The sequence below is a fragment of the Eptesicus fuscus genome, chromosome 5 (assembly GCF_027574615.1).
Source record: "Eptesicus fuscus isolate TK198812 chromosome 5, DD_ASM_mEF_20220401, whole genome shotgun sequence".
In the NCBI taxonomy this organism is placed as follows: Eukaryota; Metazoa; Chordata; class Mammalia; order Chiroptera; family Vespertilionidae; genus Eptesicus; species Eptesicus fuscus.
The window spans coordinates 45,725,518-45,738,858 of NC_072477.1; the positions used below are offsets into that span (position 1 = coordinate 45,725,518).

The window sequence follows — 13,341 nt, forward strand, 5'->3', positions numbered from 1 at the left end:
GCCCTTCACTGAAATGCCAATCTTAAGATCAAATTGCAATTTGAAAACGTCCTTGTGAAACCAACGTTGTCCAGTAGTTTAAAAAGCCCCCAAATGTTCTTGAGTTTAAACTTTTGAGAGATAGCTACCATCAAAAAGGTTCATCAATGAATGTTTGCTCACTGATAGTCAGACTCTAATGACCTCTCAGACATCGAGTCTCAAAGTGACTATAGATAGCAGTCAGAATTCAATAATTACAGACAAAGACTTAAGTAGGATCTCCATCCACTTCTACCCAACCCATCAACACCTAACTCATTTATTCTTTTTCTTTTCTTTTTTGGTGCCCTTGACTGGGAATTGAACCCGCAGCCCTTTGGTCTGTGAGCTGACGCTCTACCACTGAGCAGCACCGACCAGGGCCTGATTAATTTATTCTTTTTTTTTTAATTTCTTTATTGATTAAAGTATCACATATTTGTCCTCATCCCCCCATTCCCATCCCACACCCCTCCCCACACATAATTTATTCTTGAATGCTAGATGAATATAGTGGCTTCCTTTGTCTCTACACAATAATGTCCTTTAAAAGCTGGGTGCCTTTTATTTTTCCTTCCCCTGTATGGCAAATGCTTTTATTTTATAGAAACACATCTAAAATATCTAAGGTGAAAAATACTGTTGGGAGATGCTATTAATTTCTTAAATTCTTCCCTTTTTTAAAATTAATAATTTTTATTCTTCAATTACATTTGACATATAATATTGTATTAGTTTCAAGTGTACAACCCAAGGCTGGGTGTCTTAAAAACTATCCAACCCTATAGCCCGGCCAGCAGGCTCAGTGGTTGGGCATTGAATTGAACCAGGAGATCACGGTTCAATTCCTGGTCAGGGCATATACCCAGGTTGTGGGCTCGATTCCGTGTGGGGTGTGCAAGAGGCAGCCGATCAATGATTCTCTCTCTTTTTTTTTTTTTTTTTTTAATATATTTTTTATTGATTTTTTACAGAGAAGAAGAGAGAGGGATAGATAGTTAGAAACATCGATGAGAGAGAAACATCGATCAGCTGCTTCTTGCACACCCCTCACTGGGGATGTGCCCGCAACCAAGGCACATACCCTTGACCGGAATCGAACCCGGGACCCTTGAGTCCGCAGGCTGACGCTCCATCCACTGAGCCAAACCGGTTTCGGCAATGATTCTCTCTTATCATTGATGTTTCTATCTCTCTCTCACTCTCTCTTCCTCTCTGAAATCAATAAAAATATATATTAAAAAAATTAAAAAACAAACAAATCCAAAAAACCTATCCAACCCTAGCTGGATAAAGGTATAAGAGATCACTGATTAGGGTGGTTCAGACTAACATAAACTAAGAAGCCGTAAAGTGCTTACCTGGGGGGTGCCCAATCATGCCGTGTGCAGTCAAGAAGTGTACCTACATATGTCTTGTTCCTCCATGTTACATTCACTACCAACATCCCTGGAAGACAAAAAGACTCAGATATAGACAAGAGAAACCCTACTGACCACTGAAAAGAGTATTTTTCCATTTGAGTAGCATTCTGGCTCCTATAGGAGGGTTTAGGGGTAGTGTGGGTCCCAATCAGACAACAGGATCGGGCTGAAATAGTTCTATGGGAACTGCCTACAACACACTATCAGGGACCTGTAAGATGGGCAATAGTTGCAAAGATTTCATGGTCCAATTAAGACACATTTTTATAACTTAAAAAAGATTATGCAGTGTTTCAAACATACTAAAAAATTACAAAGAATAACCTAACAAAAATTCATGTATCCACCAATCAATGACTTACTTATAAAATTTTGTGCCATTCACGAATCATGTTTTTGGTGTAAGTCTAAGAATTCTTTGCCTACTGAAGATTTTGTTCTAGGTTTTTTTTACCCTAAAAGTTTTACAGTTTTCTGTTTTAGTCCTTGATTTATTTTGAGTCAACTTTTTTATATGAGATTCTCTCTCTCTCTTTTTTTGGTCCATGATGTCCATTTGTTAATTCATGATGTCAAGAATTGATTTGTTACCTTTGCCAAAATCAATTGGGTGTATCTGTCTATTTCCTGGTTCTCTGCTCTGTTCCATTGGTCTAAGTGTCTATCCCTCTGCCAATATTACAGTCTCATAGATTACTGTGGCTATATAGGTCTTGAAATCTTATTCTTCCCACTTTATTATTTTTCAAAACTGTTTTAGCTATTTTAGTTCCTTTGGCCTTTATATATAAAATTTTAGAATAATCTTATCTATATCTACAAAATATCTTGCTGAAATTTTGACAGAAATTGCATTACCCTATATTATCAATTTGGGAAAAATTGACCTCTTTTCTATGTGCTCTCTATTTATTTAGATCATCTTTAATTTCTTTCAGCATACAATCTTGTAGATGTTTTGTTAAATTTACACCTAAGTATTTCTTTCTTTTTGAGCTATTATAAATGGTATTATTATATTTTTAAATTCAGTCCCCAAATGTTCATAGCTAGTATATAGTAGACATACAATTGAGTTTTGTATGTTTATCTTATATTCTATGATCTATCTAAAGTCACTTATTAGTTCTAGGAGTTATTTATTTAGTCATTGAGATTTTCTAAGTAGACAATCATGTAATGTGCAAATAAGCACAGTTGTATGTCTTGCTTTCTGCCTTTTATTTCCTTTTCTCGTGTTATTGCAATAGCTAGAACTTCCAGCACTACGCTGAATAAGAATAGTGAAAGCAGACATCCTTGCCTTGTTTCTGCTCTTAGGGGGAAAGCACTCAGGTTTTCATCAAGTATAATGTTCAGCTCCATATCTGGAATATAGAGGGAAAAAGAAAACCCAGGGGAACTCACCACCATGTTATTACTCAGGTCTGAGGTCCTTAGCTGGTCTGCCTTCTTTTCTACACCTTTCACAGTCTTGCTATATTTGTTTTATATATAATGGACAGGGTTTTTAGTTGTATTTAGTGCGAGAACTAGGAAAAAGTATGTCTACTTTATTTTCCTCAAAGTGGAAGTCCTGGTTAAATTTTACTGGTTATCTTTCTTAGTGTTAGATTTCTATTATATAAAATTTTGTTTTGTAGGCTGTTTTTTTTAAAAAAAACCTCATCCTCACCCAAGGATATTTTTTCCATCCATTTTGAGAGAGGGGAGGGGAGGGGAGGGGTGAGGGGAGGGGGGGGGGGGGGGAGAGAGGGAGAGAGAGAGAGAGAGAGAGAGAGAGAGAGAGAGAGAGAATGAATCACTGATGTGAGAGAGAAACATCTATTGGTTGCCTCCTGCACACACCCCTGCCTACTGAGACTGGGGAACCTGCAACCCCGGTACATTCCCTCGACCAGGAATTGAACCCACAACCCTTCGGTCCTGCGGGTTGATGCTTTAACCACCAACCACTGAGCCAAACTGACCAGGGCAGTTTGCAGGCTCGTTTTGAGTGAGATGTTTTTGTTACTGATTTTCCTCTTCTCTGTTTCATACTTTTGCAATTTTTCCCATCTAAGTCCCCTAAGGACCTAGTGTGAACAGGTCTTCTAATGGCCTGTGCCATTAGAAGGGATTTAGGATATCATAGTTTTAGTCACTAAACCAGCAGGCAGCTAGACATACTTCTTCCCAACTCCTTAGGCTTCCTTCCTCCTCTATTCAATTAACTATTTAAAGCCTCCTTTCATGAGGCTGGTTGGGGGTTGGCATCTGACTCCCCTGGCCTCAAGTTCTATCTCTTTAGGAAGCACTTTCAGTATTTAGTTGGTGCTCAGGCACCATTCTCTGTTCCCAGATCTGGAGGAGAGCAGGCCCACAGCTTCAGCCCAGTGACTTCTGTCTTTTCTATTTTTGATCCCTGGAGATGGTTATTTTGTTTTTGAGCCCAAACATGTTCTTTGATTTTCACTTTATATATTTTACTCCTTGTTATGTGTTTGGACCAGAAGGGATGTGTTTGGACCAGAAGGGATGTGTCAAAAGTTCGAACACGGTCATTCTGATTGGAAGTCCTGAGGCACATTTTCTATGTAATGTTCTAGAGAATAAGTCTGGAGACTCTAAAGTTAGCCTTCTGTTCATCTTGGTCACACACTATTTGGGTCAGCACTCCATTCCCAGGGCCTATCTGCAGTAACTCACCTTTATTCATTTTCTTCTTGGATGTAGAATGCTGTCTAAAATTAACTTGACTTGGAGTTAGAAAACCTTAGTCCAAATCCTTACTCTGCTACAGTGTAATCTTGGACAAGACATTTAACCTCTACGAACCTCAGATTTTTAATCAGTACTACAGAATTAAAACAAATAAATGATAAGATTTTAAATTAGATAACTAGCCCATAGTAGGCTTTAATATGTCAATACAAAGGAAGTGCTTAGACAAAAACATGGAGTACAGGACTCGAGCCCTGAACTCTTGGGCATGCCTTTTAAATAAGACCTTATTGGGATCAGATTTTATGATGCTCTGTCATAAAACCAGATCAGAGAAGGGAATTGGGGGGAGAAGGAGGAGGGCATGATCCTTTCAGAAAGTCTCAGTCTGATGAAATTAGGGCAGGAAAGAACTTTGATTTAGTCAATTAGAGTCTAATTCAAACATTTATTGAACATCTATTATGTGCTATGTGTTTTCATACTCATTAGCTTATCAAATATTCACAGCCTTAAATCACTTTTTGAACAAGGCACACCATTAAGAGAAATCAGAGTCCTCCCAACAATCCTGCCATATAGGGGTTGTTAAACTACTGTACAAGTCAGGAAATGAAAGCCCAGAAAGGCTAAGTAATTTACCAAAGATCTCATTATTTATCAGTGGTCAGATCTTTAAGGCATTACACAGCAATCTCTAGTGGATTCTTATTCTTTTTACACAATTTTCTCAAAATGTCCCTTTATCTTTATCTTAGATAAAAACTCATACAGATTGCAGAGGCGTGGTGGGGTGAGGGGAGGGTTCAGAGGGGAAAAGGACAGGATTCCTATCCCTTCTATCCCTTTCTAGGGCACTGACATCTTAAAGGAAATGGCAAACCTAAGAAAGCAATTAGGCTAAATTCTCTCTGTCTATTAACAAGTGAATTCCAATGGATGTCTCCTCCCAGTGATGGGCTGCTCTGATTATTGTATAACCAATTTGAACAGGAACAGAGTCCATTTATTTCTAGACAAGGTAAGACTTAGAGATAGGCACCTCATTAATAAGGGCAGATGAGCACAGCTGTGTATAGAGAACAGGCATACAATTAGAAGATGAATGTTAAGTCCTACTCTTGAAAGAGCTGGGCAGGAACACATTTATAAATCTGTCTTCTTCCTCTGGTATGATCTGAAAACTTAGTAATAATGAATGAGCTGAAAAGAAGACAGGTCAGAGAGAGCGTTGCAAATGTGAGAGGGGAAAATTCTGTATGGAAAAACAAAATGGAGGTTTGTTTAAATGTCAAAGCAAACACATTTTTCTGAAGTGTAACTCTCTTCCCACAAGGTTCTGAGTTGAGACAGCTGGGAGAATAAGAGGACAGGAAAGAAAAAGCAGAAAAAAACAACACTTAACAGACCCAGTTTCTCTATTAGGGGGTAGTTTTAGGGCAGTAAGTAAGCTGAAGAGAAAAATTGGTGTTCATTTTATAAAGTTTCCTATTTTGAATAATGTTCACAAAATAGGGAAAGACTTGGCTTATTTGAAGATTATGGTCCTAAAAATAGTAGTAATAATTTGTGCCTTGTGTTTCTCCAGGTGGTTAGTTTTATATTTACCAAGGGTCTCACAGACATAATCTCATCAAACATTAAGTTTTAGAGTGCTGAGTACTCCTCCTCCTTAAAAGTGATCAACACCTGTTTTCCAGGAACCGGGTAAAGGGGTTTCGACTTAGGTATAAGGCAGCAAGCAGTCAAGTCCCCCCAGGTCTCAGGGAAAGTGCAATGTTGACTCAAAACCTGCTTTACTTCAGAGGACAATTCAAAACCTCAAAAACAGTTGTGTATTCGAGACTGATCCAAGCACAATAGTGGAAAGGGTAAATTTTACCTCATTTTTACCATTTCTTCTAGTACATACTTGCTTTCAGGGATCTGGTCCCTTCATGCTCAGCTGACCACTCTCCTTGAAACACTTCCTTCACTTGGCTTCCAAAACAAGAACATCACACTCTCTTGGTTTTTCTCTCACCTTTCTGGTCATTCCTCAGCATCTTTTACTTCTTTATGTCTAACTGATGTCTCTTAAACTTCTATTTCCAGCCCCAACCTTTCCCCTGAACTCCAGATTCATATATCTGATTGCAAATTTAACATTTCCATTCAATGTCTAAATAGAGATCTCAAATTTAACATGACCCAAACTAAGCTGCTGACATCCATTCTTCCCCTGACACATCCCCTCCCCAAACAACCAACAACTGGCTCTGCGGATAATGGCATTTTCTTTTTTCTTTTTAATATATTTTATTGATTTTTTACAGAGAGGAAGGGAGAGGGCTAGAGAATTAGAAACATCGATGAGAGAGAAACATCGATCAGCTGCCTCCTGCACACCCCCTAATGGGGATGTGCCCACAACCAAGGTACATGCCCTTGACCGGAATTGAACCTGGGACCCTTGAGTCCGCAGGCTGACGCTCTATCCACTGAGCCAAACCGGTTAGGGCTCGGGCAATGGCATTTTCATCCTTTCAGGTACTCAGGTCAGGTCCAAAACCTTCGGAGTTTTACTTGAGTAAAACTTATTCCCAAGCCCCACATCTGACAGCAAATCTTGTTGGCTCAACCTTCAAAATATACCCAAATTTGACATATCTCACTACCTGAACTTCTCCAGCTCCAAGAACTCCTTAAATTATTCCAACAGCCTCCTAATTTATATCCATTCTTATCCCTCTCTGACCTATTCATAGCACAGAAGCCAGAGAGATCCTGTTAAAACCTAAATCACATCCTGATTCCTTTGCTCAAAATCTTTCAAAAGCTTCTTTTCATTTAAAGGTTTAAATTCTTATTGTGACCTTAAAGGACTCACATGATCTTGGCCTGCATTACCTCCCTAGTCAACGTCATCTTCTACTCTGCTCTAGCACAGTGACCTACTTGCTCTTTGAACACAACAGGCTTATTTCCATCTCATGGCCTTTGAACTTGCCATTCCATCTACCTACATCATATTCTCAAAGCTTACTCTCCCTTCACTTCTTTCAAATCTTTTCTCAAAAGTCATCTCAGTGAGTCTATCCCTAAATACCAGTTATATGCTCTTTAGTTCCCTTTCCTACTCCCCACAGTGAAAGGCGTAGAAAAGAAGGCAGACCAGCTAAGGACCTCAAGACCTGAGTAATAACATGGTGGTGAGTTCCCTGGGTTTTCTTTTTCCCTCTATATTTCAGATAAGAAGCTGAATGTTACACTTAATGATGACAAACTGAGTGCTTTCCCCCTAAGAGCAGAAACAAGGCAGGGATGTCTGCTTTCACTATTCTTAATATATATATTTATTGATTTCAGAGAGGAAGGGAGGGATAGAGAGATAGAAACATCAATGATGAGAGAGAATCATTGATCGGCTGCCTCTTGCATGCCCCGGGATCAAGCCCGCAACCCAGGCATGAGCCCTTGGCCAGAATAGAATCTGGGACCCTTCAGTCCACTGAGCCAAACCGGCTAGGGCTGCTTTCACTATTCTTATTCAATGTAGTGCTGGAAGTTCTAGTTATTGCAATAACACAAGAAAAGGAAAGAAAAGGCATACAGAAAGCAAGAAATACAACTTGTGCTTATTTGCACATTACATGATTGTCTACATAGAAAATCTCAATGACTAAATAAATAACTCCTAGAACTAATAAGTGACTTTAGATAGATCACAGAATATAAGATAAACATACAAAACTCAACTGTATGTCTACTATATACTAGATATGAACATTTGGAGACTGAATTAAAATATATAACAATACCATTTATAATAGCTCAAAAAAATGAAATACTAAAGTGTACATTTAACAAAACATCTACAAGATTGTATGCTGAAAGAAATTAAAGATGATCTAAATAAATAGAGGGCACGTAGTAAAGATGTCACATGGGCAACTTCTCTTTATTCAATTCAGAGTATCAGAGTGATTGTGGCAGTTTAGAAATATATCCACAAATTTGTTGACATTCCTCCCTTCAAAAAGTTGATGCCTAATTCCCCTCACCTGGAGTGTGGGTTGCACTTCGCAACTTGTTTCCAATAAACAGAATGTGGTGGAAGTGATGCGCATGACTTCTCAGACTAAGTAATAAAAGGGTTCCTCTTTGCTTTTGCTCTTGGATTACTTTTCTTGGGGAAGACAGCTGCGGTGTTGTGAGGACACTCAAGCAGTGCACCCTATGGAGAGGTCCATGAGGCCACAAACAGAGGCCTCCAGCTAATAGTCATGTGCTGAGCCAACTTGGAAGTAGATCCTCCAGCATCAAATAAGCTGACATCTTGACTGTGACCTCATGAGAGACCTGGAGACAGAACCAGCCACCTAAGCCACTCCTGAATTCCTGACCTACAGAAACGATATAATTATGTTGTTTTAGTCCACTAATATTTTGGGGGCAATTTGTTACAAAACAGTGGATAACCTGAAGCACTGTCTTATCCTGAGTAGGCAAATAATTTGTTTAACTTATTCTTATTTATTCCTTCCTGGAGCAAGTATGTACTGAGTTTCTATTATTTGCCAGGCATTGTGCTAAGTAGTGAAGTTATATAAAACAGCTAAGAAGATATGAAGGTCTATTCCTGGGCTGGGAGCAAATATTTATTAAGAGCCTTCTTTGTGGAATTCACTGGACTAAGTACTGGAGAACAGAGATAAATAAGGCCAGCTGTCTGCTTTCAACATAAAGGACTGAAAAAGAGAAAGGGTAGAAGTAAGAGATCATGTGTTACTGAATACTCTAGTAACTTTGAGTTTTCAAATGGAAACATCAGCATTTGCCTATATGCTGCTCTTAAATCTTGTTTCAATCTGATTTAAAAATAAATATATTTTTATTGATTTCAGAGAGGAAGGGAGAGGTAGAGGTAGATAGAAACATCAATGATGAGAGAGAATCATTGACTGGCTGCCTCCTGCACTCCCCCTACTGGCGATTGAGCCCACAACCCAGACATGTGCCCTTGACCGAAATCGAACCTGGGACCCTTCAGTTTGTATGCCGATGCTCTATTCACTGAGCCAAACTGGTTAGGGCTCAATCTGAATTTTCAATCCTGGTTGATGCTGACAACTACCCTCTGGATAAAGGGCAGGTTAGCATGCATGTATGTATGCTTGCTTCCTTGTATTCATCTCCTCATCATTCATTCATTCATTCAACAAATTGAATGTCTACTCTGGGCCAGACACTGTTGTAAAGTAATGGGATATATAGCAAAGCATCAAACTAACAGTCCCTGCTCTTATGCAACTTATATTCAGGTGATGGGAGACAGACAATAAATAAATGAACAAGTAAATATAGGTTAGATAGTGGTAAGCCCTATGGAGAAAAATAAATTAAGAGCAGAAGAATAGATGTGAGGGATGGGGATGTAGCTATTTTATAAAGGGCAGTCAAGCCTTATGAGAAGGGCACAATCAAGCAGATGAACCTAAGAGAGGTGAGAGAGTAGCCATGTGGAAATCAGAAGAACATTTTAGGTAGTGGGAAAAGCAGGTACAAAGACCCAGTAGTGGGAATGCGCTTGGCATGTTCTGAGGCACAGCAAAGCGGAGAGTGAGGTATAGTGAAGTGAGAGGAAGAGATGAGGTCAGTGAGACCAGGGCAGGCCAGAATATGCAGACCAGGGGTTGACAGACTTTTAATGTAAGAGACACATAGTGAGTTTTTTAGGCTTTGCAGGCCACATAGTCTCTATGGTAACTTCTCACCTCTTGGTGCACAAGAAGAGTCACAGATAATGTGTAAATGAATGGTTCCAATAAAATTATAAAAACAGGCAGTGGACTGGATTGGCACATGGGCCTTAGTCTGTCCAACCCTGATGTAGACCATAGAACCCCTTTCAGGGAAAATGATGGAGGTCAGAGGGGAATGGTATATATGCCCAGGCTTTGGCCTCAGAAAGCATTCTCAGAGAAACAAAACTATAAATGAGAGCTAACTGAAATACATACATGTATGTTGATTTCAGAGAGGAAGGGAGAGAGAGGGAGAAATAGAAACATCAATGATGAGAGAGAATCATTGACTGGCTGCCTCCTGCATGCCCCCTACCGGGGATCAAGACCCTATCCTAGGCATGTGCCCTTGACCGGAATCGAACCCGGGGCCCTTCAGTCCGCAGGCTGATGCTCTATCCATTGAGCCAAACTGGCTAGGGCCCTTCTTTTTCTTTTGTTGTTAATTCTCACCCAAGGATATTTTTTTCATTGATTTTTTGTTTTAGAGAGAGTGGAAGTGGGGTGAGAGAAACATCCATGTGAGAGACACACTAATTGGTTGTCTCCCGCATGCACCCCGACCAGGGCAGGCATTCAACCTGCAACCCAGGTATGTGCCCTTAACTGGGAATCAAACCTGTGACCCTTCGGTTCATAGGCCAGAGCTCTAAACACTGAGCATACCGACCAGAGCTGAAATACTTCTATTAATATTAGGCACTAAAAGTTGTTTGTTGAACAGATAAAAATAAAAAAGCAGTTGTCTGGAACCCAAAATGACAACTGTTTAACTGTTTCTATAGGAAAATATTTTGAGTGCCAAAAAAATGTTTTGAAAATTAAATTAACTTTGAAATACAAGTCATTCATAAGTTGAGGACTCTCCATATACAGAGGATATTTTAATCTTTTTCTTGATAACTCAAGAACATTATTTTAGACACTAGAGGCCTGATGCATGAAGATTTGTGCAAGAATGGGCCTTCCTTCCCCTGGCTGCTGGCACCGCCTTTGCTCTGGCTGGAGCCGCCTTTTCGCTTTCCCACGCTGCCCAGAGGCCCAGAGCAGCTGGGGTGGTGCGGAACATCTGCATCGTCGCCATGGCTATGACGCAAGGTCCCACCCCGCCCCTGGCCGCCTGCGTATGCAAATTAACCCGCCATCTTTGTTGGGTTGATTTGCACGCTCAACTCCTGATTGGCTGGTGGGCATCACGAAGGTATGGTCAATTTGCATCTTACTCTTTTGTTAGTGTAGATGATTAACCTATGGTATGGTAAGAGACATCCCTTTAAAGGTTATTAAGGTATTACGGGTTAACAGTTCTCTATTAATTATGACCAAATTGCTCTGCTGTTTTTTTGTGTGTTTTGTTTTTCAATCTCCTCTCTGGGTTGTCAGCAGTTACTTTTTCTTGTCATTAATATGTCTATACTTTTTGCAGTAGTAGTCTTTCCTCTATTGCCAACCTCTGTATCACACCCAACTTTCTTGTAATCTACTTTAGATGAAGAAATCAGGGAGCTGACACTAATGTAACTATATCATCAGGTCCTATGGGTCCTCTTATCTGACTTCATGGCCATATAAATTCCATTATATGATTAACTACATGGTTCTCTAAAGAGTCTGTTATATTTGGAACTCAAAGTCCATGGGGAAAAATTCTATAGCTAGTAACGAAAGAAATCAGTTAGTCAGACACAACTGTTTTTTAAAAATTGATTTGAGAGAGGGAAAGAGTAAGGGGGTGGGGGGCGGAGAGAAACATCAACAAGAGAGAAACATCATTGATCAGCTGCCTCCTGCACACCCCACTGGGGATCGAGCCCACAACCTGGGCATGTGCCTTTGACGGAAATCGAACCTGGGACCCTTCAGTCTGCAGGCCGATCCTCTATCCATTGAGCTAAACTGGCTAGGGTTGTCAGTGAGCTCTGAATGTAGTGTGTGACTGTATGTGGTCAATGTCTAATAAACACAATTTCTAAAACTGAAGACTTGTTTTTATTCCTCTTTTAAATGTGCTATTTCTACTAATGAGTAATCAAGTTCTCAGTACAGGTGCCAAGAATGCTACAAAATGAAACATACATCTTTAATGCCGCCCCCCCCCCCCCAAACCAAAATAAAACAACAACAACAAAACCACTAAAAAAATTGTTTAAGGCAGTGCAGTGGCTCTCAAAGTGTAGTTCTGGGAACCTGGGAAGTCCCAAAGTCAGTTTTCAAGGGGTCTACAAATTCAAAACCATTTTAATAATAATACTAAGACAAATTTATCTTTTTTTTTTCCCATTCTCTCATGAGCATACAATAAGTTTTCCAGAGGCTGCATGACATGTGATATTTCAATGAAGAGAATATAGAAATATATATGAAAATCTAGCTTGTTGTCTATTAAGCCAGACATCAAAAAGATTTGTAAAAATGTAAAACAATGCTATTCTTCTCACTAAATATTTTTATTTTAGAAATTATAGTTTTAATAAATGTTATATTTATATGTAATAGGTTTATTATTGTTATTTTTAAATGAGTTAATACACATTGTAGCTGTTGTTCCCTCCCCACTTCTCCCACCCTTTCCCTCTGAGGTTCCGCAGTCTGTTCTATCTTCTATGTCTCTGGATCTATTTTGTTCATTAGTTTAATTTGTTCATTATGAAGAGAACTCCCATAAGACTGTCAGCTGATTTCTCAACAGAAACTTTGCAGACCAGAAGAGAGTGGCAAAAAAATATTCAAAGTGATGAAAAGCAAGGACCTACAACCAAAATTACTCTACCTAGCAGAACTATCATTTAGAATCGACATGTATTTTAATTTACATATATATTATTATGTTATAGATCTCATTCTGTTTTTTTCAACTTGGCACTATGTAGTTAAGAGTCATCCATATTGCTATATTATATCTAACCTGTAAGATTATTTGTGATACCTGTCATACAATAATCAATATTTAATGAATTGTTATCAGTAGTTAGGGGCTATGAAGATAGAAGCCATAAAATAGAAGCCATGGTGCCTATCCTACCCTCAGTTGTCTTATAATCCAGTTGGAACAGATAAAGACACAAAAAGATAACAGGCTACCAGGCAGCAGTTGATACAGACAAAGTAAAATTTGGTTGAATGGCCTGGTGAACCAGTTTACCATATCATGACATAGTAAAAAAGGAGCGATAGGAAGGATGTGGTGTCTAGATTTAAATGAATTGAGATGGTGAAGCTGTAAAATAAAATTTTAAACATTTTTAGACTTTCCTTTAATCAGCGATTTTCAACTGATGTGCCGCAAGAATTTTTAAAACATGAAATACCTGACTATTTAGTCAGGGGCACTGACCTCTTTTCCCTTAAGACTGTCAAATTAAAAAATGACAACAGCCAATGCCCTAGCTGGCTTGGCTCAGTGGTTA

At 39.2% G+C, this 13,341-nt stretch overlaps 1 protein-coding gene across 2 annotated transcripts in view; it reads right to left on the reverse strand.

Moving 5' to 3' along the window:
* ZNF609 (zinc finger protein 609) overlaps positions 1-13,341 on the reverse strand; it is a 222,911-nt gene that overhangs the window by 12,128 nt on the left and 197,442 nt on the right. For both annotated transcript variants that reach the window (XM_054716143.1, XM_054716142.1), the window contains exon 4: positions 1,383-1,470. In XM_054716143.1, coding sequence (XP_054572118.1) covers positions 1,383-1,470 — 88 coding nt within the window. The remainder of the gene's footprint in view (positions 1-1,382; positions 1,471-13,341) is intronic.